Source organism: Rattus norvegicus, chromosome 1 (assembly GCF_021556685.1).
Source record: "Rattus norvegicus strain SHRSP/BbbUtx chromosome 1, alternate assembly SHRSP_T2T, whole genome shotgun sequence".
Lineage (NCBI taxonomy): Eukaryota > Metazoa > Chordata > Mammalia > Rodentia > Muridae > Rattus > Rattus norvegicus.
Genome location: NC_141534.1, coordinates 106118394 through 106142129, shown reverse-complemented (window position 1 = coordinate 106142129; position 23736 = coordinate 106118394). Strand labels below are relative to the sequence as shown.

General features: G+C 54.0%; 2 protein-coding genes across 3 annotated transcripts in view; one reads left to right on the top strand and one right to left on the bottom strand.

Annotated features, from left to right (window-relative positions):
* Lrrc4b (leucine rich repeat containing 4B) overlaps positions 1–14676 on the bottom strand; it is a 34420-nt gene extending 19744 nt beyond the window's left edge. Inside the window, exon 1 of one of the 2 annotated variants that reach the window (XM_087555692.1) lies at positions 14389–14676. The gene's annotated coding sequence lies outside the window, so the exon portion shown is untranslated. Of the gene's footprint in view, positions 1–913; positions 959–14388 lie in introns of those variants that run through there. The other variant, NM_001271081.1, reaches the window with a different exon arrangement.
* LOC108349570 (uncharacterized) lies at positions 13890–20879 on the top strand. The gene is made up of 4 exons (XM_087603468.1): positions 13890–13988; positions 14108–14683; positions 19795–19952; positions 20572–20879. Exons 1-4 carry the CDS (start codon positions 13890–13892, stop codon positions 20615–20617), a joined length of 879 nt encoding a protein of 292 aa, XP_087459594.1. The 3' UTR covers positions 20618–20879.
* Positions 20880–23736: the final 2857 nt, after the last annotated feature.

Below are 23736 nucleotides of genomic sequence, written 5' to 3'. Positions count from 1 at the left end.
CCATAAACACCATCACCCACCCACTCACACAAACAGCAGAGACAGACACACCCTCACACGGCTTCTCTAAATGCATGGACACAGGGCTGCCTGCCCCCCATGCAGGTGCGCATGAGCACACACACACACACACACACACACACACACACACACACACACACACACACTTCTGCAGCCTCCAAGATTTTAACCCAGATAGAAATATGTGTGCCGCTGCCGCGGTGTGTTCGAGCAAGTGTGTGAAGGCAGGGCTGGGAATGGAGACAGAGATGGAGAGAGACAGAGAGACAGACTGAGAGGAAATGACAGAGATGGTGAGAGGCATGGAAACAGAGACAAAGATAGAAAAGGGAGAAGAAAAAAAAAAGACAAAGACAAAAACAGTCACAGAGATAGACAGAGGCCAAGAGACAGAGACCACGACAGAGAGGCAGAAACAGAGAAATAGACAAAAAGAGAGACAGAGATGGAGAGATGGGCCCAGGAGCAGAGACAGACAGAATCAGAGAAGCGGAGGCATAAGGAGCAAAGCAGAGACCGAGAGACAGAGGCCCCCCTGCCTCAGGGCTGGCCACCAGAAGCTGCTGCCTTACACTGGCCTGTCTCAGCAGGGGCCGGGGGTCTTTGTTCCCACCCATGTGGCTAGTGAGCTTTCTCCTCAGTCCACACTGCTCCACTATCCCCACTTCCTGATATTCTGGCAGTGACCAGCCAAGGGTCTGGTGCTGTGCTCACTGAGCCCACCATCCCCCAGGCCAGCGCCCGGGTCTCCTCCCCCACCGAGGCTGCCAGTGCACACCCCGTCGAGGCTTCTGCAGCAGCTCCCTTCCCTCCCCTCCCGCCTCTCCTGCCACCACCATCTCCTTGTCCTTGTCTCCCCACTCCCGGAGAACACATACTGAGGGACACTCACCCTGGCGGCTCGGCTTCCGATGGCCTTCTCTCTGTGCCCCAGGCCCCCCCCTCCACATGCCTGCAGTTGCCCCGGGGCCCTGCCACCCTAGCTTCCTACTGCTTCCCTTTGAGCTTGTGCTGGGGGGGGGGCGCAGGGGCTTCTTGGGTCTCCCTGCACCCCCCCCCCCGTCTGTCGCCCTCCCCACCCTCTAGGGGAGCCCGGCCTTCTTCTCTTGGCCACCACACGAGCAAAACCTTGCCTCCTCTGGTCCTGTGCCCACCACTTTAGTCCCCCCAACACCAGCTTCCTTTCTCTTCACTCACAGACACAGCCTCTGCCCCTCTCCCCAGCTCCCCGACTCTGTCTTGCCTCCCCGAGGACCACCAGACCCCTTGTCGGTCTGTCCTCCTCCTCCACTGTCCCTGTTACTCTGTCATTGCTGGGAGCCTGGCTCAGTCAGGTTCCCACTGTCGTCTGTCTGTCTGTCCTGGGGCCTGCCTCGTCGTCCCTCTCCCAGCTCTGCCTCGCTCCCTTTCTCTGCGATTACAATTTCTAGTCACACGGCAGTGCAGAGCCCAGCTCGCTCCCTCCCCGCCCCCTCCCTCCTTCTTTCTCTCCTTCCAGCGGGGAGGGCGCTCCCTCCCTCCTTCCCTCCACCCTCACTCAACTTCCCCCTCCCAGCCAGCTCGGCCAGGGGGGTGGCCTCCCCCTCCCCCGCTAATCAAAGGCTCCGTTATCTAATTAACCCGTTGGTTCTGGGCAGTCAGGGAAGGTCGGGGGAAGCGGGGGAGGAAGGTTGTCGGCTGGGCTGCCAGGGGAGAGGGGTTTGGACTGTGCCAAGCTAGAGCCTCATGGCAGGCACACACACACACACACACACACACACACACACACACACACACACACACACAGCAGCCTTGGCTGCAGAACCAGGCTGGGCTGCATGGACTCAATGCCGCTGGACCAAGACATCCCGCCTGCCTCATCGGGGTTCATCCTGGCAGTCCTGCATCTGCTCCAGGACCCCCCACTACCTCATGCAGCCACTGATTCCACCCCATTCCAATAGCCCAGCCAACCTATGCCAGCCAACTTAGGCCCATGTCACCATCAACCTTTCAGTGGGGGCCAGCACTCATTCTTGCCACAAAGAAAGCTATCCCTGATGCCACCCCACCCTGCCTCAGCCACAGACTAATACCCACCTCCTGGTGCCCTCTGCAGAACAGGCTGTGAAGCTACACTCTGCCTATTCACTTCATGTATCCTGTTATCTATCTATTCCTCCTTCCATCTGTCCATACATCCATCCATTCATCTATCTATCATGCACCAACCCACTCATCTATATATCCACCCATCAACCTGTTCCTCATCCATCTGTCCATCCATCTGCCCATCCATTCATCTACATATTCACCCTCTACTCATCTATCCATCCTCTCATCTATATATCTATCCTTCCATTCACCTACTTTTCGCTCTTTGTCCATCCCACCCTTTATAATCCTTCCATTTCTTCTGCTACCCATCCATCCATTCATAAGTTCACTTATCTACACATCCATCTATCCATCCCTTTGCCATCTCTCCATTTTTTTATCCATCCATCAACCATCCATTTATTGATTTATCTGTTCATCCATCCATTTATGTCTCTACCCATCCCTTTATGTATCCATCCATCCATCCATCCATCCATCCATCCATCCACCCATCCATTCTTCTACTTCTTTATCTCTGCCCATCTATCATCCCTTCCTTTCCCCCTTACTCTAGCTAAAACCTATTTATGAAGCCCCTACTATGTGCTAAGCACTGGAGCATATGCCAAGTGCTTATGTATGGGTACAAGGCTCAGCATACCATGGGCCACAAATGGAAGTAGTGCCGGTTAGAGCTCTGGGAAGGGGTGGAGCTGGATCCCTGAGTCTGCTTCTTTGCCCTGTGGCCTCGCTTCTGAGTTCTGGTGTCCTCCACTGTGAGGAGGTTAGTACAGGCTCCCTGCCCTAGCGGCTGGAGGCTGGGAGAGTAGTTCCCTGACACAGGCTTGCCTGTCTCAACACTAGAAAGCTCACACTACAGCTCAGCTCAGGCTCAGCTAGCTCCTGGCGGTCACTTCACCCCCGCCTGGACTCTGTTCCATAGTGTCTGGTCCCTCAAGTGGCCAGCCAGGTCCCTACTGCTCAGGGCCCTCCAGCGACTTCTGAATCACAGATAGAGGTTGGAAACCTCACTCTTCAGTCAGCCTCTGCTCTGACCTCCCTCCTGGGAGGGCGAAGCACCAGACGGGGGTGGGGGGGCAAGGCTTCGCAGTTGCTCTTCACTCTGCCTGTATCTTCACTCTGGCTGACACTGCTTTCTCACTGAACGGTGATGCCTGGTGCATTTCCTTTCTCCCTCCGGTTACTGGTACCTAAACTCTCAGACCATATCTACTGGAATGCACGATCCCCAAGGGTGGGGTCTCATCTGCTTTGGTCTCTGTTTGATTTCTGAAACCTGTGACAGATCCTGGTGCCAGGGAATGCCAGGTGAGGGAAGGGATGGGTGCACTGTGTCGATGTGGGCCTCACACCTTTCCTGGTAGGTTACACCTCTGCCTCTTGTCACAGACACACCTGCACCCAGTCCAGGCAAACACCAGTCTGGGACATCCATTCACCTGAAGTCTCGACTGCAGGAGGTCACTGCCTTTGGCTGGACACCTGTGTCTCAGGTCTCCCTCTCTCCCTTCCCCCTTGACACAGTACCTTCCGGCTGGTTAGATCCGGGTGCATTTCTGTGCGCCCCTCTAAATAACCTGTCACTGGGGGAGTCTCATCTTTGCTTGGAACCAGAACCCGCTCATGGAGCTACACACTGGCCAAACTAGTGCAGAGAGCAGCTAGAGGCGTTTTCTGCACACTCGATCTTAGCCAAACGGCCGAGAAGCGATAGAGGCTTTTTCTGAGTGTGCACCTGCGCCAGTTCTAGGCCCAGGCTGCATTCGAGCAGGCCCAGAGCACGCAGCTGTGAGTACGTTACCAGCACGGACACCACACCCTTCTGTAGTGTTTCTTGAAGAAAAAGTTGTTTCTCTAGGCAGCAGCCCTCTAAGAACTGCTGGCACTCCCCATTTCACAAACAGATAGGTTTAGACACCGGGTCAAGGTCCACTATAGAGTTAAAAAAGAGGCTATGCATGGAGGCACAGACTTGTTATCCCTGCTATGCAGAGGCTGAATAGAAGGATGGCAAGTTCAAGGCCAGCCTGGGCAACTTAATGAGATTCTGTCTCTAAAGAAAAACTGGGCTGGGGGTGTAGCTCAGCAGTAAAGCATGTGTCTAGATCCCCCATTGAGGGGTTGGGGGTGTAGTAGAGCTCCTGTCTAGTGTGCAAAAAAACCCCAGGGTCCAGGTGCTCAAGCAAGATGCTAAGCCCTCCTGCAACTTCCACTGCAAGTACTGCCAATACACACACACACACACACACACACACACACACACACGCACTCGCACACACACACACGTACACACACACACACAGACGCACACACACCTATCTATCCATCCTGTCTATCTATCCATCATCTATCATCTATCTATCTATCTATCTATCTATCTATCTATCTATCTATCTATCTATCTATCTATCATTTTGGGATGAGAGGTCCATGGGCAAAGCGCTTGCTGAGTTCAGTCACCAGAAGCAATGTGGGCAAGCTAGACTTGGGGGTACCCTTGCACCCCAGTACTGAGGAGGAGGAGGAAGAAGAGGAGGAGGAGGAAACAGGATCCCTGGGCTTGCCAGTCGAGCCAGCCTAGCCAAATAAGTGAGCTCTGGGCCAATGAGAGACCCTGTTAAAAAACAAGGTGTATGAAGTTGATGAGCGGGCTTAGTGGATAAAGCTGCCTGTGGCCAAGCCAGAGAATCCGAGTTTAATTCGGGGAGAGAAGAGATTCCTGCAAGTTGTCCTCTGACCACACACACACACGCACACACACGCACGCACACACAAAACAATAAATAGCTGTTTGAAAAGAAGAAAAGCCAAAACCAAACCAACACTGAAACCAGAATCCACAGGTCCACAGTGCAGATCTCTGAGGAACACTGATGTTGACCTCTGGCCTTCACAGGACAGACAGACAGACAGACAGACAGACAGACAGACAGACAGACACACAGAGAGAGAGAGAGAGAGAGAGAGAGAAAGAGAGAGAGAGAGAGAGAGAGAGAGAGACAGAGAGAGAGAGAGAGAGAGAGACAGAGAGAGAGAGCCTCCAGGAGTCATCCAGGGACCACAGTGATAAGTCCCACAGAGGTCGCTATGATTTAGCTGGCCAAGTAGCCAACTGTTAGTCAGCTACAGCCCTGTCCTTCCTTCCTAGCCCCAGGGTGCCCAGCACAGAACACTCCACTGGCCCCTGGAAGGCTCAGCCACAGCCCCGCTCCCAGGTTGAGATGCTGACTCAGAGACACTGGCTGCGGCCAGGCAGGACTGCCTAGGGACAAGGCCTTGGCCAGGCCTTGAATGGAGAAGCCAGACAGCTGAGCAGGCTGGAGTGGGGCCGAGGACAGGGACCAGAGACCCCCAGGGTCCAGGTGCTCAAGCAAGATGCTAAGCCCTCCTGACACAGCTGCTTGCCCAGCTCCAGCTCCATCTTGGGCACAGTGCCTGAGAGGATTCAGGCAGATGGCAGATCGGAAACTCGGGGACCCAGGGGAGGCGGGGTGAGAAGAAAAGGGAGGCAGGAAGCATTCCTGTCGGTCACACTCCTGTGCCTGAGTAAGTTCATCAGGTGAGGACAAGAGAGGGAACTGCCTGCTGCAGGGTAGGCAGTGAGAGGGGTGGCAGTCAGAGCTAAAGGAGGACTTCCACAACTCTGGGTGGAGGAGAGGCTCCACAGCTCCTGGGACAGCAGCCATAAGCAAGGCTGGGAGAGGTGGACAGGTGGTCTAGGCTCTGGTGGAAGGAAATGAATGCAGACCAGCCCGCTCCCTGCTTGCGCACATCTCCAGGGCTTTCTTTCAGAGTAAGAGTGAACACATAACCCCCGGGCACTGATGTCTTCTCAAATGGGAGCAAAGGATCCTTGAGAAAAGGGCAGAACAGCGTCCTGAGTGTCCAGGGCTACTCAGGTGACCCCTCAGCACAGCCAGTATCTACAGCACACAGTGGCGACCTCTCAGGACATTCACAGGGGTGGTTCCTCCTCCCAGATCTGGTCTCTGTTCAGCTGACATGTCACCAAACCTCTATATGTAGCCATTTCCAGGTCTCTCAGCTGTCTGTCTCCCACTAGAAGGTGACAGGGGTCAGATGCCCAAATGCACAGGGCCCAAGCTCTGCTCTCATGCTGAGAGCTCATACACTACTGAGTAACAGCAGGCCAGAGGGTCACACGTGTGCAGGAGGGGTCTCCTCTAGCCAGCAAGCTACTGGGAAGTCAGGGACAGCATAATTGAGCCCTGGGAGCCCAAACCCGTCTCTTCTGTCTGGAGTGGAGAAGCTAGAAGTCAGAGTGGAGGCTGAGGTGATGGAGGCTGGAGGTAGTGGAGGCTGGTGGAGTGGAGGCTGGGGGCAGTGGAGGCTGGGGGCAGTGGAGGCTGGTGGAGTGGAGGCTGGGGCAGTGGAGGCTGGGGCAGTGGAGGCTGGGGCAGTGGAGGCTGGGGGCAGTGGAGGCTGGTGGAGTGGAGGCTGGGGGCAGTGGAGGCTGGGGCAGTGGAGGCTGGGGCAGTGGAGGCTGGGGGCAGTGGAGGCTGGGGGCAGTGGAGGTTGAGGCTGGAGCCCAAGTGACAGGAAGGGAGAAGAATAAAAAGACAACAGGCAAAACCATCAAACCCAGAGGCAGAGGAGGTGAAGAAGAGGAGGACCCTGTTCCTTTGTTGATCTGAAAGCCATTAAGGGAGACGCACAGGGCAGGTAAAGTCAGAGACGGGCCTTGAGTGCATAGCCGCCTGCCCAGCATTTGCCCTCATGCCAGGCAGTGGGTACGCACAGCCCAGCAGAGGGCAGAAGACTCTGAAAAGGAAGATGAAGCCTGAGTGTGATGGTTCAAACCTGTGACTTTGGCACTCAGGAGATAAGAGACAGGAGGATTGCTCTAAGTTCCAGGCCAATCTGGGTTGTACAGCGGAATCCTGTCTCAACCCCCCCCTCTAAATAAGAAACAAGCACACAGGCTGGGAGTGTGACTCAGTTGGTAGAGAGCTCACCTGGCATTTACCAGGGGCTCTGCTCCATCCATAACAGCAAATAAACCAGGCATGGGACATACAACTCTCATCTTAGCACTTGGGAAATAGAGGCAGGAGGATCAGGAGTTCAAGGTCATTCTGGGCTGCAGAGGGAGTTTGAAGCCATCCTGGGTTGCATAAGATTCTGTCTCAAAAGAATAGCCATGGGGTGGGGGGAGTGATAGGCCCTTGTCCTGCGCCGCCATCAATCTGCCCTTGCTGGCATTGCCTGCTGCCCCTATGGAGCAATGGGCACAAACCGGCACTATTATGTAACAGAGCTGGAGGTTAGGGATGGGGACACAGCAGCATGGCAGGGACCTACAGTTACAGGGCAGGGCAACTATGACATTCTGACATGGCCCTGCCCAATGGAGTTCTGGAGTTAACAGAAAGGTCCAAGCCACGTGAGAGAACCCAGTGCCCACCAACCACAGCTGGCCACTGAGCCCTCCCCAGCTGGCAACCGTGACTACAGTTGAAATATACTTCAACTTACACTCCTGTGCCTTCTGTGGGCTGTGGTGATGGGTGGACATGACCTCGCCCAGCCTGAGCTCGCCACTCACTTGAGAAGGATTTAAACATCAGTGGTAGCAGGACATGTGGCTTGGCACAGCCAACCCCCAGCCCTGGCTGGAGCTGCCTCTGCTTCAGTTCCCATAGCATGGTAGGACATTGTCTCCTACAGGGCTCTTGTGGGGGAAGATCTAGGCCTACCAGAAACCCATGTGACAGAGCCATGGCAGCCCATTTCACAGAAGAGTATTCTGAGGCCCAAGGTTAATGTAGTCCTACTGGACAACCACACACAAGCGGGCTTTCTGGTAGAATGAGGACTTCCAAAACCTGTTCCTTGGGGAAGAGAGGGAGCACTTACATTTGAATCTGGAACTAGTGGATATTGAAATGGCGTTAACTGGACAAGCTCTAGCGGAGGCTGTGGGGCCTGTGACTGTTTTGGGGAAACGAAGGGTGCTCTAGCAGCTGAGTGTGGTGTCTCAGACCTAGCATCTCGGCATCTGGGAGACAGGCAGAGCTGGGAGTTTGAGGTGAACTTGCCCTGTGTTTGAAACCTTGTCTCAAAAGGGAAAACCCAAAGGTCACAGTGAAGGCAATAAAAATCCCAAAGTCGTGGGAAACAACACCCTTTCCCAGACACACATGAGCATCCAGGCTGCGCACGGCTCCTTTGTGTGCAGGCCGGGAGGAGTGGGGTTCTGTGTTTCCCCGAGGGGCAGCCAGAGATTCTGTCTCCCTCTATCCATGCCTGTGCTGTAAACCCTCTGCCTCACCCTGTCCAGGGCTGTGGCTCAGGGTGGGCTGTGTTTGAACTTAACCCGCCACCATGACTAGCCCGCTATGTGGCCTTGGAAAGGGATTGCCAAAGCCTTACCTGTTCATAGGGGACACCCCATTTCTTCAATGGGCTCTGATAAAATCTTTTTGTAAGAAACTACCCTCTTCCATCTCTCAGACTGTCTCCTGGGAGGAAGGGTTGGGGGAGGGGAGCCTTATTGAGCCCAGACTTATTCTCTAGCTCTTTAATGGCCCCCAAGTCCCCCACCCCACCCTACAAAGCTAACACAAAGGAAGACAGGCACAGTACAGGTCCCTCAGTGACTGCTACATTTGAATGTACCATTCATATTTAGGGTTTTTTTCTTTTTTTGACAAGATGGCCCAGGCTGCCCTCAAACTCATGACAACCTTCTTGTCCCAGACTCTTGGAAAAAGTGACAGTTTATTTTCTCTGGCCAAGCTTCCCCATTCCATGACTCAGCCCCTACCCCATATGGAATTCCATCATTTCTGACTGGGTTAGAGATGTTCATATGTTGGAGAGCGGATCCCCTAGGACCATAGTCCTGGTCTCCTTCCCACAAACAGATCCCTAATAGACTTATTGTCAAAGCCCGAGCCAGCCCGGAACCCCGAGTCCTCTCAGGGGTTCTGGGTATGAGCAAGCGTGAGAGACAGAGAGCCCCAAATTATGAAACTTTCTTGTTTAAAGTGCTGTGATGTGGGGCTGGTGAGGTGGCTTAGCAGGTGAGGGCATCTGTTACCAAACCTGAGGCACTGAGCTCCATCCTGGAACCCATGTGGTGGAAAGAGAGGAAAGATGTCAGTTGTCCTCTGACCTCCACATGCACACCAGGCATACACACACCCTAATAACTAAATACTCATAACAATTAAAAAAAATTGTAGGGTCGTAAGCAGGGCAGGGGAAATGGGTGGGTAAGAGTGCTTGCTCCCTTGCCCTGGAGCCCTGTGGAGTTTCCAGGACTCACACATGGCTCCCAGACCTCTGTAAGTCAGTTCCAGACATCCAATGGCTCCTCGGGTGCTAGATACACATGTGGTGCAGTTCCACAGATGCAGGCAAAACAAACACACATACGTCTCAAAATACATAAAGCACTAAGAATTGGACCGAGGTCTTCTTGCCTGTAGGCAAGCCTTTTCTCACCAAACCGTGCCCCAGCTTCTCTTGCTGGTAGATTCTAGATGGGAATTCTACTGTTGAGTCATGCCCAACTGGGAGATTTTAGACAAAAGCTTACCACCGAGCCACATCCCCGGCCCCTCCCCGGGAGAGTCTAGGCAGCAGATCTACCTCTGAACCACGCCCCTCGTGCATTATTGAAGGATTCTAGACAGGGGCTGTACCACTGAGCCGCATCCCAGGCCCTCATTGGGGGATTCTAGGCAGAGGATCTACCTCTGAACCATGCTACGGTCCTTTTTTTTATAGATCTATTTTTACTATTTTATGTGTATGGGTGTTTTGCTCACATGTGTGTCTGTGCAATGCATTCGTGCTTGGTGCCCAAAGAGATGGTGAGCCTCCATGTGGGGGGCTGGGAATCGAACCTGGGTCCTTTGCAACCACAAGAAGTGCTCTTAACCACTGAACCAATTCCCCAGCCCAAAGAAGGTGCCATATCTATCTCTATCTCTATCTCTATGTATCTATGTATCTATGTATCTATGTATCTATCTATGTATCTATGTATCTATGTATCTATGTATCTATGTATCTATCTATGTATCTATCTATGTATCTATCTATGTATCTATCTATGTATCTATCTATGTATCTATCTATCTATCTATCTATCTATCTATCTATCTATCTATCTATGAATACTGAATACTGCTGCTGTTGTTGTTTTGTCTTTTGAGACAGGGTTTCTCTTATATTGCCAGGCTGGCCTCTGCCTCCCAAGTGATGGGATTAAAGGCCAAGAAGCTGAGATGACAGGTTTGTGTCACTAGGGCAGGTTGAGACCCATAATGTCTCTTTAGCCGTCCAAATGCCCATGTGTCTTTAACGTCCTATGACATTCCCAACGCCGGGCCTCAGCTGTTCTGTGTAAAGCAGAGGCACAGCTCTGCACGGCTGTCTACAGAGTGGCTGAGGCCTTCTGTAGCTACTTGACCTTGGAGTGGGTGCTTCACACCTATGGGCCACGGTTTCTTCTGTCAGTCTGGATGGGGTGGCAGTGCCTCTCTGCCAGGGTTACTTGCTACAGGATTGGGAGGACTCCCCCACACAATCTTGGCTTAGGCTGGCTCGTAGGTTGGATCTGCTGCGAACGCTGCTGCGACTGCACTAGGCTTGTGTCCTGGAGTTTTCTAGGCAAGACCAGGACAGCTTTCTACTGCCCTGCCCTGCAGTGCTCCACCCTTCCATGGACCGTCCCACCTTCCTCATCCCACCATCCTCGGAGAGTCTAGACAAGGGCTCTGGAACTACGCTCAGGATGCTGGGACTTACCTCAGTCCCTAGGCTCATCTCTGTCCCTCCTTCTTCCCTGTCCGCTCTTACTCAGCTTAACTTGCCCAAACCTCACCGCTTCACAATCAGCACACTCTGGGATGGACTCCTGCCCGCCTATAGCAGGGCCCTCGCTGGCCAGCTCTAGGTCTTTACAACCAGCCCCTCCTCCCCCACATACCACGACAACAGCCTAGTGTGGGTTTCCAGGCAACAAGGTGTATCCTGCCACTGTAGTTACTCTCTTGCCACCCTCTGTCTGGCAAAGCCATCCTAGCCTTAGGACCAGGAACTTCTTCCCAGCAAGAATGCGGAAACCCTGCAATGTAGACACAAGCTTACATGTGCTTCTTACAGGGGTCCAGGGAGAACATGGGTGAACTATTGACTGGCCACGGTCACCTACCAAGAGGCGAACATCTGCTTCCTGACCTGGAGTTGAGATCAAGTGACCGTGTGTGTGTGTGTGTGTGTGTGTGTGTGTGTGTGTGTGTGTGTGTGTGTGTGTTCCCAAAGCTCCTGTTCTCCAATCTGACCCAAAGCAAAGGTACAGTTGCCCTCTAAGCCCCCGGAGAAACCTGGCATGCCATTGGCTGTGAGCAGACACAGAGAATGAGGCTGTTGGACATGCAGTTGGTGCCCTAGTGATGGTCAGTGGATGAAGACAGGCTACACATGACACGGTAGCATCTTGCAGGGTTCCAGGTAGACTCCAACCGTGGGCATCTGTGTTAGGGACTCTTTCTGCCATTGGCACAGGTGCTGCGAGAGGTGACTGCATTTTCCTGCTGCTTCAATCCCTGCCCCCCCTTACCCCTTTCTTGCTCTGTGGACACCTGTTGTTTGGGGGACCGATTCTCACTGTGTAGCCCTGCCTGGGTTGTCATAGACTAATGAATGCTGGGATTGTAGGTACACCCTCCTCCTGGCCAAATACAGGGAACCACAGGCCTCAGGGACCAGGCAGGGATATGGGAGACTCAGGGAAGGGAGTAGAAATGGAGTTTGGGTTTCCCAGTGCTGCTGTTAGAGAAGGCTGACAGGAATTCAGGGAAATCCCAGACTGAGGATGACAGGTCAGCCCCTGGGAAAAGCAGACAGGTGGAACAAGGTAACACCTTGCCACAGAAGCCCTGGTAAAGAAGTTGGGTGGGCACTGGGAAATGTATGCTGTGGGTAGCGAGCCCTGGCAGGAAAGTCCAAGCCTGAGCCAGGCTATCTATGCTGCAGAGAGCAGCTTCCACATGGATCCCGACAGTGTGCCTGAGCTCTGCCTGCCAGCAGTCAGGGGCCTTAGAAGCCTAAGGACTCAGTCCAGCTGTTCTCTGGGGTGACAGACCTTGGTGGTGCTCTTAGGGGCATGAGGGGCAACTGCTGGAGGAGCTCCCCAGACCCTGGCATCCCTCTAGCACACTCCCTTCAATCATAGCCCATAGCAACAGTGTGGACAGTGGGGTTACTCATTTGTACAGTTACAGGCAGAGTCAGCTTCAGAGCCTCACTTTCTGTCTCTGAGAGGAGCATGTGCATGTGTGCACAGGAGGGCTTCTGCCTTTGTCCTCCCCTCCAGGTCTCTGTGACCACAGGATTCCAAGTGTGAGGACTTCTTCCACGGCGTGTGTGTGTGTGTGTGTGTGTGTGTGTGTGTTCCTCGCACACTCCAATTTCCTCTGGGTTGGTCTGGACTCCTCTCAGCTTCTGCATGGCAGAATATTCTCCACCTCTAGCAGAGTGGTTCGTGGGTCCCAGGCTCGCTGAGTCTGTGACTCTGGCTCTCTGTATTGGCTTAGTGGGAATGTGTGTCCCTTTCTCCCAACTGACTTTTCCCTTTGGGGAAATCAACACCAACATCCTCGTGTGTGTGTGTGTGTGTGTGTGTGTGTGTGTGTGTGTGTGTGTGTGCATGAGAAGCCATTCCTCTCTCTGGACTTCTTTTGAGTGTCTCCCAACAGCCTCCCGCAGAGCTTCTCTTTGGCTTCTCCCTTCTTCTGTGTGTATTTGAATAATCAGGAGGTGGAGGACCAGAAGGAATCAGAGAAGGCTCAAGGAAAGGAGGAGGCAAGTCGGAAGGGGAAGAGGAAGCCGCAAAGTGCAGGCAGAAGATACTCCAAAGGACAGAGACTGGTCACGGTCCTGGGAGAGGTATGGGGAGGAGAGCTTCCTGGACCAAGAGGGAAGCCTACTCAGCTACTACCAGCTGCCACTGGAGCCCAGAGTTCCTGTCTGCGCGGCTGGACTCGGGATGTGAGGCGCATAGCAATGGGTGGTGCGGAGGGAGGAGCGGCGGCAGCTCCCAGCTGGGGAGGGGGCGAGAGGCACCCCAGGCTCCTCCACTGCCCAGCTGGGGTGCTCCCCGGGAGAATTCCCCGGCCAGGAGAAAGTCACCCGAGGCTGCAGGGCAAGAAAGGGCCAGAGGTGGGAGTGCTCAGAGAGGAAATGGTGCTCAAGAACATCGGGGGACTCAGAATCTAGCGGAGAGACTGGCTGGTCCCCTGGCCCAAGAGGTGGAGTCTGATGAAGCTGACGGTGGAGACCTGGGAGGGACCCTGGACAGAGCCTGAGCTTCTGGCCTAGGATTGACAGCTAGGAGAAAGGAGAACGGGCAGAGTGGTTCTGGAGAGAACCTGAGGTTTTGGGGGTAGGTGGGATCCGAGTACCCTAGGTGAGAAGAAAGGAAGACAGATGTTTGGGCAAAGAAGGGTCATAGAATGGGACCTCCAAAAGACCTGGGTTGAAGAGAAAGGGGTTATCAGCTAGCAAGGTTAGGAGCTTAAGGCAAGGAGAAGAATGGGGCCTAGAGGAGCGCAGGCCCAAGCTGGTTCTCCAGGAAGGAGGGTGGAGAGACGTCTGGGGAGAGGGTCAGAGATGGCTCGGATTAGGAGAAGTGCAGTTAGAAGGCCTTGGAAGAACAGGTGTGAGGGAGGCCGGCAGTGGCTGGGGAGGTCCTCTCGAGAAAAGCACCGAGTAAGCTGGAGTCCCAAGGAGACATGCAAGGACCGCAGCCCTGGGGCCTGATGCGGGTCCAAGGAAAGGGGGTCCTGGGGCAGAGGGAGAGGCGGGACCCGCGGCCAGAGGGAGGAGGATCGGTGCTGGGGAGTGGGATCTAAAGCTGCCTCCCTCTCCAGTCACCCCCTCTTGGCTTTCCCATGTTCACTTCCCAAACTCCCCGGTTCTCCCTGGTTGCCACGGCAACCGCTCCTGCCAGGCGCGGTCACCAAGGAAACCCCGTGCCCGCCTCTCCCCCTCCCCATCGCCCGCACGCCCCCCGGCGGCGGGGAGGAGGGCGTGGGGGAGCGGACTCCCGCCCTGGTCCGCAGCCGGTCCGCCAGCTGCGGTCGCCTCGCCGGGGGCGCCGGTCCAGGTCCCGGCCCGCATCCCGGTCCTGCGTCTCCATTCCGTCCGGCCCCATCCTGGATCCGTGTCCCCATCTAGCCCTGCCCCAGCCCCGTCCTGCCCCGTCCCCGCGCGCCACGCGCTCCGACTCACCGCGGGCTCCGGGCTCCCGGCGAGGGGCGGCATGCCCCGCGGGGTCCGCTCGGGGCGCGGGGCCTGGGCCGGGGGCGTCCTCGGGGTCGCGGCTCCGCCCCCGCCCGGCCCGCCGCCCGCCCGCGCACCGCGCTCGCCGCCTGCCAGCCTGGCCGCCGCCCGCCTCCGCCGCGGCCCCGCCGCTCCCCCCACCCACCCCCCCAGGCCCCGGCCCGGCCCGGCCCCCGCTCGGACGGTGCGGCAGCCGCCGAGAGAAGCCGAGAGTCCCGCGGACGCGAGCGGAATACTGATGCTGGTGGGGAGCGGGAGGAGGAGGAGGAGGGAAGAGGAGGAGGGAGGGCGCTGAGGGGAGAGTGGCCGGGGAAGCTGGGGAGGGAGGGCAGGAGAGGCGGCGAGAAGGGGGAGGGGGCACGGGGAGGGAGAGGGGGGAAAGGAGGATGGAGGGAAGGGGAGCCGGAGCCAAGGGGGAAGGGAGCAAAGGAGGAAGGGAGGGAGAAGGAGAGGGAAGGAGGAGGGAGAAGGGAGAGAAAGGGGAGTGGAGGAGAGAAGGGGTTATAGAAGAGGAAGTGTAAGCGGCGTTGTGAAGGAGGGAGGAGGGGAACGGGGCTCGAACTTAGAGAACTCTGAGACCTCCATGGAATGGATGGGATGAAGGGAACCTGATGGGCACTGCGGAGAAGGTGGGGAAGAGGGAGGCGGGAAGGCTGGAGAGCAGTGGAGGAGACACAGGGATTGGGGGCAGGGAGGCCGGGAAGGAATGGGATGGCAAGAAGAGAAGGAAAGCCAAAGAAGTATAGGGAGAGGGCTGGAACGAAGTAGGAAGGATGAGGGTTAATGCTGTCGCGGAGCCAGAAGGTAGAGGCAGGACAGGGATGCCAGGAGGGAACCGAGGAGGACCTGCCGGTGGGTGGTAAAGAGAGGCAGTACAGCTGGGGAGAGTTGGGAGCTCAGGACAAGGGAGAGCGTTGCCTGGGTTTTCTGGAGCTCCACTGTTAGCCAGACTCATCGGTCACCATTCTAGGAGGGGCTTTGGAGGGAGTCTCATGGGGGGGGGAGTGGGGCCAGTCTTGGGCCTGGCAAGGAGGAGAAAGATCAGGAGTGCTGGCTCTGAGCCCCCCATCCCCCACCCCCCACCCCAGACCTGTCAGTGACCAGGCGCCTGTGCAGAGTAGAGGCAAGGCCCAGCCCCCTACACTCTCACCTTCCCAGGTGAGGGCAGAGGGTGCTGGGACACATGGAGAGGTGTGAAGCTGGTGCCAGCCTAGGAAAGAGGGGGTGGGGCAGGATGCCTGGGAGAGGTCACAAGGGCGCTGCTCTTCTCCACTTCTCTGCGGATGCTCTCACCTGCCTAGCATTGAGGAAGGGGCTTGGGACAGAGGAACCCAGGAGGGCTGGGAGGAAGCAGTTTCACTGCAGCCAGACACCCCAAGTTCTTCCAGTATTAAAGGTAGGCAGATGCTTTCCCTATTTGTGCTCCCTTCTCAAAAGCCTGGCTACTGACTTAGGATAGGGAAAAGGGGGAAGAGTAAGGACCACTTCTCTCAGGGCCTGGGTCCTTATTCTTAAAACCCTTGGAGTCCAAGAGAACAGGAGGTTTACCCTAGCTCTGAAGCAGCAGCCAGCAGGGGAGCTGGAAGGGAAGGGGTTGCACAGTCATTTGCTGAGAGCCTGGACATGTTTGAGAGTGACCTAGAGCTCACAGAAGGGTGAGGTCATGGGTGGGTGCCTTACAAGTAGCTGGGGTGGGTACTGAGGAACATGCAGAGCTGAAAGTCACAGAAGACAACCAAAGAGAGAAGGGTCCAGCCAGGAACAGAACCTACTAGGTGCCTGGCAAAGCCAGGATGAGAGACTTGGTGAAGACCAGGGTCCCTGGTAGCACCACAGATCTGTGTCTGTTTGCTGGGGAGCAGGGTTCTCTGCTTGAGGGTCAGCTGCCTGATGTATGGGCTTGTGGGGGCTGAAGGTCTACACCCCCTGAACATCCAGCCACTAGTTACCAGGGGTCTGGGGCCCAAGGCCAGAGTTCCCAGGGAAGGACTGGAGGACACTGGGGAAGCTGCTGGTTCTCCTGGAATCCCAGGCTTGCTGTCTGGGTGGAGGAGGGTGGCTGTAAGTGCTAGAGGAGGGGTGGGCAAGACCCTGAGCCTGGGCAGCTCACCCTCATTGGACAGGGTAACTCAAGGACCTGTTCCAGAAGGTGCACAAACCATGAAGAGAATAAGAGAGCGGCAAGGAGGAAGAGGGTGGTGGAGGGTGGGGCTGAGGAGACCCCCAGGCTGGGGAGAGGAGGCTTCACATTCAGGCCTGGATGCTGAAGACGGAGTGGGAACAGGCAGAAAGGGACCATCAGATGTCAGCAATGGGGGTGGTGGTGGAGGGGGTAGGGGGTCTGTCTGAAAGACTGAAAGGAGTGGAGACACAGAGAGGCAGGAAGACCCAAGAACAGCAAACATGACGCCAACTTCCATGCCACCCGGTTTTGAGGATGGAGTCCAGGTTTGACAGGCACAATGCCAACCTCCATGCCACCCAGTCCTCCTTCAGCTCTGCCCTCATGTCCTAATCTTCGGCCGAGGCTCGTCCTGATTAGTGGCAACCTTGAGACAGGGTCTCATGTAGCCCAGGCTAGACTCAAACTCACAAGGTAAAGGAGGATGACCTGGAACTTCTGATCCTTCTGCCTCCACTCTCCAGATGCTGGATGACAGCCATGTATCACCGTGACTTGGGCTGAGAACCTAGGGTTGAGAGCAGTCTAGGTGTCTGCTCTGCTGACTGAGTCACAGCCTCAGCCCTTCACCCCTGGTTCACACGGCAGAATCTGTATTGGGTGGGCCTTATAGCTTGGGGTTGAGAAGTCCCAACCCGCCCCCAGGCTTATGCTTTGACCAACAGTGGGTGGCACCATTTTGATGGCTAGCAGAAGTGGGTCACTGGGGTTGGCCTTTGCAGGTCTAGTTCTCTGCTTCTGCCACGTGAATAGCTGCAGCCTCCTGTCTCAACCCCAGGCATCTTCTCAGAAAACAAGGAAAACCCCAGCATCAGGACCCCCATGATGCACTAAAACCCCTCAACACCAAACTTCTCCAGGACTCAGTGAAATCCCCCAACATCAGCCCCCAGACACACTGATCCCACATTGGGCTTCTTCCCCAGAGCACACGGAAACTTCCAACATCAGCCCCCAGAATATACTGACCCCCACATTAAGCCTCTTCCCCAGGACAAACTGAGAGCCCCCAATGCCAGCTCCCCGTAGTATACACTAAAACTCCTCAGGAACTATGAGCGAAAGTGCCCCCCATAAGTTGTTTGTATTTTTGTTCCCAAACCATCAGACCAGCTGTGTAGTAAGACACAGTGGCAGTAATCCTTCAGTCAGAAAGGCTTGAAGATATACATGATGTCAAAACACCAGCTAGAGGACTTCCCGAGGTCTCTGCACCTGCATTCATCCCAGCATCTGTGGGAAAGCCGTGGTGATAAAATGGAAAGGCACAGTGGTGGGCACCAGACATTTCAGCACTGAGTAAGAGGAGAGAGGGCAGCCAGTTCAGCCAGTTCAGCCAAAACAGGGTCAGCAAGACACCCTGGCTCACAAGATTCTGGAGGGGCTGGAGAGATGGCTCAGCAGTGAAGTTCTAGTATCCACATGGCAGTTCATAACTGTCCCTAATGTCGTCTCAAGGGATTTAATGCTCTTTTCTGGCCTTTGAGGACACCAGACACTCATGTGACGCATCTGCATACATACATGAAGGCAAAGCCTTCATACACATACAATTTTAAAAATAAAATAAAAAGCAAAGAACAGCTGAGAAAGACATCTGGCAATGACTTCCGGTCTCCACATGCACATGTATGCAACTACATACATGCTTGCACACACACACACACACACACACATATGCACATAAACACACCTGTGCATACAGGAACAAATACCCACACCTACACATGTACAACATGCACACCCATATATGCACACATGTTCATGTAAACACATGCCTTCATACACACCTGCACTGTATGTGCACATGCACCTGTACATATACATGCCTGTACATATACATACTTGCACATACATGCACACTACATGACTACACATAAACGCAACTGCATACGCAGGCATATATGTACACACACATTGACATAAACAAAACCAAAACCAAGTTAGGCAGTTCATAAGCCCAGCATTGTGAGTTTGAGGCAGGAGGACACCTGAACTATTTATTAAGACCCTGTGTCAAAACACATCAGAAAGGCAAAGGGGGTGCTGGGAAGATGATTCAGTGAGTAGGCTTGTCATCAGGCCTGGTCACCTGAGCTCGATTCACGGAACCTCCGTGATGAAAGTAGGGGAGCTGACTCCCCGAAGCTGTCTCTGCCCTCAACGTGTGTGCTGTGTTGCACAGCAAAACAAATTACTGCTTTGAGTAGAAATCATGTGGCCTTTCAGCCAGTGGCCTGCAACTTTCATGGTGAGATGGGGGTGGGGGGGCTGCAGCGTCTGCTTCACTTGCCTGGTTGTCGTTCCTTGGGTTTTTGCCAGCTTCTGAGCTGATAAAATTCTCAAGGTTGCCATATTGGGGGAAAGCTCAACTGCTCACTGAGAGGCTCTAGGTCTTTAGCCCTCCCTTAGGGAATCAAAGACCAGAACTTCCCAGCCAAGCCCTTCCCTAATTCCTGACTTACAGGAAGTTTAGGACGGAATGAGGTGGTTTTGCTATTTGGAGCCACTAAGTACTGCAGTGTGGTCTGCTGTTACACGGCAGTCAGTGAGGACAGCAGTGAAGAACACGGAGCTCTCTCACTTTATCTTGGCCAATGTGAAGCCATTTTTAGGGAGTGCAAAGTGTGGCTGGAGCGAGCAGGCATACCACCTTGAACCTGAGTTCCACGATATTTCCTACAAGTCTTGGGGAAATGACTGCTTCCCTCTCTAGGGTAGGGCAAATATCAAGTAACCTTGAGAAAGCTACTGTACCAGAAAGCACAGCTATAAATAGTCAGTCACACCAAAAGGACACGAGAGCCCACTGGAATGGGCTCCCACTCACAAATATGGGGACAATGTGAGAGTCAAAAAGAACGAAAGGTTTTGTGTTTGCGTGTGTGTGTGTGTGTGTGTGTGTGTGTATGTGAATGCATGTGTATATGTGTTATGTACATATACACATTATTATGGCCGGCACCATTATGACAGTGCATTTATGGAAACAGTGATACATCATGGACATTTGGCATCTTCTGCTTGTCTTTGAGGCAGGGTTTCAAGTAGCCCAGGCTAGCCTCAGACTCCCTAGGTAATTGAGGATAACCATGAACCCCTGATTGTCCTGCCTTAGCCCATGAGCACGAGAATGCCTTAGCCTTGACGTTTATAACACAATCTGCCTCTAGTTCTCTCTGCTTCCTGTTCTGCCAAGATGTGAAGAGCTACAGTCATGTGAGCAGGCTGCCTCACGCTCTGCAAGCACAGCCATGAAACATAGTCACCTCCTTGACTTCCCTTCCATGACGGACTGGACCTGCAAACTGGGAGCCAAGCAAGTCCTCCTGTGAGTGCTTAAGCTGCTTCTTGTCAGACTCAGGACAAAGTTAGACACTGTGAAGGATCAGCCAGCAAATCCAGGGGATGGGGCATTCTTGAGGATGACCAACATACCAGTCCGTTTAATAAGACTGTGCCTGGTGTTACAGGCCTGTTATCCCAGCTACTCGAGAGGTTTAGACAGGAAGACTGTAAGTTCAAGGCCAGTCTGATTTACAGAATGAGTTGAAGGACAGCCTGAGCAACTTAGGAAGACCCTACCTCAAAATAAGTAAAAAGAAGTCTGGGTAATTCCTGCCTAGAATCCCCCAGGGAGGAGCTGAAATGTGGCCCAGGAATACATCCCCTGCCTAGAATCCTCCAGTGAGGGGCTGGGGGCGTGGCTCAGTGGTAATGCACGTGCCAGGCACATTCGCAGCCCTGGGTTCAATCTTCAGTTCCTTAAGAGAGGAGGGGAGGAGGAGGGAGAGAACCTGCTCTAGTCTGAGATTACAGAGATCACCCAGGTACAGCGTGTTGCTCCTGTTGCCATTTTGGTTTAGAGAATCTTTAACTTTTTTTTTAAAAAAAGTTATTTACTTTTAATTTATATGTCTGCTGTTTTGCCTGCCTGTATGTTTGTGCAGTGCCCATGGAAGCCAGAAGAAGGTGCCAGATTCTCTGGAGTTGTAGTGAGCTGCCATGCAGATGCTGTAATTGAACCCGGATCCTCGTCAAAGCAGCCGTGCTCTTAACTGCTGAGCCATCTCGCTAGCCTCTGAAGCTTCTATTTAAAGGCCTAGGAGATGGTCTTTGGGCAACTGGGGTGGTATGAACTTGGGCTTCCTTAGAAGCATCAAAGAGCTGTTGTCACTGCTGTTAGATGGACTGTTAGATGTTAGACGTCATGACAGGCTGTGCCTCTTCAAATCATAAATCATACAGCCTTCTTGAAGGTTTTGTTTGTTTGTGTATTGTTTTTTGCCAGGTGTTTGGTCAGAAATGAGGAAGGTCCCTGACAGTGGGTTATGGACACTTACCACAATTTCTCCAATGTTGTATGTACCTGAATGCTGCCTGGGAGCGTGTGAGGGGAGATGAGCTGTGTGAACACTGAGGGCTGTTGTCACCTCCAGCCCCTCACTGGGGGATTCTAGGCAGCATAACTCCTTCCAGCATAACACTCTCCCTCTGCACAGCATTTAAGACTGCCAAGTATCACCTGTCTTCAAAAATGGCCATCTCCAAGCTCCTTCTCCTTATAGCTTCCTCTCTGCAAAGACCCTACTCTTGTTCACGTCCACGAAATGGTTAAATGTCTCATCACCTCTGCCTTTGTTTCCTGTTCTTTCCCCAAACACCCGCTAGGGTTCAGCCTTCTGTTCTAGACCACCACCACCATCACACCAGGGCCGATCCAGCGTCTGCTCTTGGCTCCTGTCCTTGCCGAGTGCTTCTCTTCACCTCCATGGGCACTTCTCTAAGTCCTCCATCACCACAGAAGGCTTCTTAGTCTGCCTCTCCTTTCTGGCCCCTAACCCTGGACACAGAGCTCAGGGACCAAGCTCTCTCTGCTCTTCCCTCTCTCCCCCAGGTGGTCCCTCTCTGCAGTGACTTCTTAGGGACTTGATACATTTCCAGTCCGATCTCTGCTCCAGCTCCTCCTTTATTTGGACACACAGATGCTTGATAACTCTTCCACATCTGGTAGGCCAAGCAGAGTTTGCACAGCCGTGCTGCCAGCCCACACAGTGGCTCTACATCAGCCATGCTTATACCGAAGCACACCATCGGCTCAGCTGACGAGAGAATGGAGGAAATCTCTTTACTCTTGCCTGGGTCCAGCCCATCCCCCATCCCCACAGTACTACATACAATAGGTATTCATTTCCAACAGTCCCTTCCCTCCATCACTTCTTAATCGCTGAGCCATCTCTCCACCCCCTTCCATCACTTCTGCTATCCCAGTATCCTAAAGCAAGCTTCAGGTCTCCTCGCTGGCCTGATCATGGGCACTGTCACATCCCTCTGGGCCAGCCTCCTCAGGGTAGCTGGAGTGAACTTAGTGACAAGCAATTACCCTTGGGTTATCTCTGAGGGCAGCCCTTGGTGCTCAACACATCTAACAATCGTAGTCCCCATCCTGGCACTGTCCTGATACTGCTCAACTCCTTCGTCCTTCACCTAGGGCTTTCCTGCCACAGAGGGCTCACACGCCAGCACCTCTGCACCAGCTCCTCTTTGCCTGGTGCCCTCTGTGGACTGGCTCTCTCAGGCCTCGGTCTGATCACCCTCCTCCCACCCCTGACCATGCTCTCACTGACAATAGAGTTTCCTGTTCACTTCCTTGCCACTCACCAAGAGCCCCTTCGCTAGGAGTAAAACCAAGAACCAAGGCCTGTCCCGTCTCATTGGCTATTCCCTTCCCTGAGTCTGGGAAACATCAGGTTCATTAAACTTGTTGCACATAATAATATATGCACTATGTAGCCTTATGTGCCCTCCTAGACAATACCCTCTTGTCTACAATGCCATCTTGCAGGGACTAGACATGATGACTTCTTGCAAGCACAAGCACAAGCACAAGCCCTCTGTGGCTGATGGGTCCTTCCTAGCACCCATGCTAACAATAAATAAATAAATGAATAAATGAATAAATAAATAAATGACAGTCATGGTGCCTACGCTAGTAGTCCCAGCACTGGAAAGGTAGAGAAGGGTGGTCCCTGGGGCTCACTGACCGGTCAGTTTACTTCATTGGTGAGATCCAGACCAGTGAGAGGCTCTGTCTTAAGAAACAAGGTAGCTAGTGCCTGAGGAATGACAGCCAACGGTGTCCTCTGCCTCCCACACAGGTATGCACACACAAACACACACAAGTCCTCTCCCAGCTTAACGAGATATTAGCTACTTTCCTTGAACATTCTGGGTGTGAGGAAAGCTCCCGTGCTTTCTTAGGCCCTGGTGACCCTACGAGGTGGGTGTAAGGAGACCTGGTTGATTTCGAGGGGCCACACAAGACACCCAGTGAGGCAGTTTTGGGGCCCACGCTCACTCTGCAGGACCCCCCAGGCACAGGCTCTCTCTACTCAGCAGTGCCGTTTGTAGACACCAATCGTATACTCTTCATTATAGATACCACATGTTGGGGAGCCCCTGCTCCTGTAGATGACCGAGACATCACATTGTCTCCCTTCTCCGGGGAACAAGCCTGAGACGGCACAGCTGCAAGATGGCTTCGTGCAAGAACTCAACCCTGGATACAGCTATTGAGGTGACTGTAGGCACTCGATACTGGACACAGCCCATGGGGTGACTGTGTGCAAGCATTCATCATGGAGAAAAGGACTGGTCCTCAAGGGGGAGAGACAGGAGGTGATCTTTCCTTTCTCTGCACTCCTGAGAACCCCATGCTGCCTTATAACAGCAAGCAACGTGTACGGGGCTTCGACCATGAGCCCAGAAAGCAAACACCCATCTGGAAGATTCTGAAGGGAGTGGAACTTGCAGTGTGGAGAGGAGCTACAGGATGCAGGGATCAACAACCAGTGTAGGGATCCAGGCTCAGACTTGTAATCAAGGGTATGGATGTCTAGAGCGGGACTCCGGAAAGCCCCAGAGTGAGGAGCTGCCTTGGGGAGAGAGGCAACTGCAAATGAGAGGCATGAAGTGCTTGGAGCCTGGTGTAGAGGATCTGGTGTGGCCAGTGTAGAAGGGCCTTGCTGAGACCCAGGCGCTGACAACTTAGAGGGCCTCATGGGAAAGCCATACCTTGGAGTGAGGGGAATACCCCAGGCCTGGTCTATTGATGA

Coding starts and splice junctions, on each gene's coding strand:
- LOC108349570 (XM_087603468.1), top strand. CDS start 13,890: ATGCAAGGACCGCAGCCCTGGGGCCTGATGCGGGTCCAAGGAAAGGGG. Junction 14,684..19,794: donor CGAGCGGAATACTGATGCTG/GTGGGGAGCGGG, acceptor ATCTGCCTCTAG/TTCTCTCTGCTTCCTGTTCT. Junction 19,953..20,571: donor GGAGCCAAGCAAGTCCTCCT/GTGAGTGCTTAA, acceptor ATGTTTGTGCAG/TGCCCATGGAAGCCAGAAGA.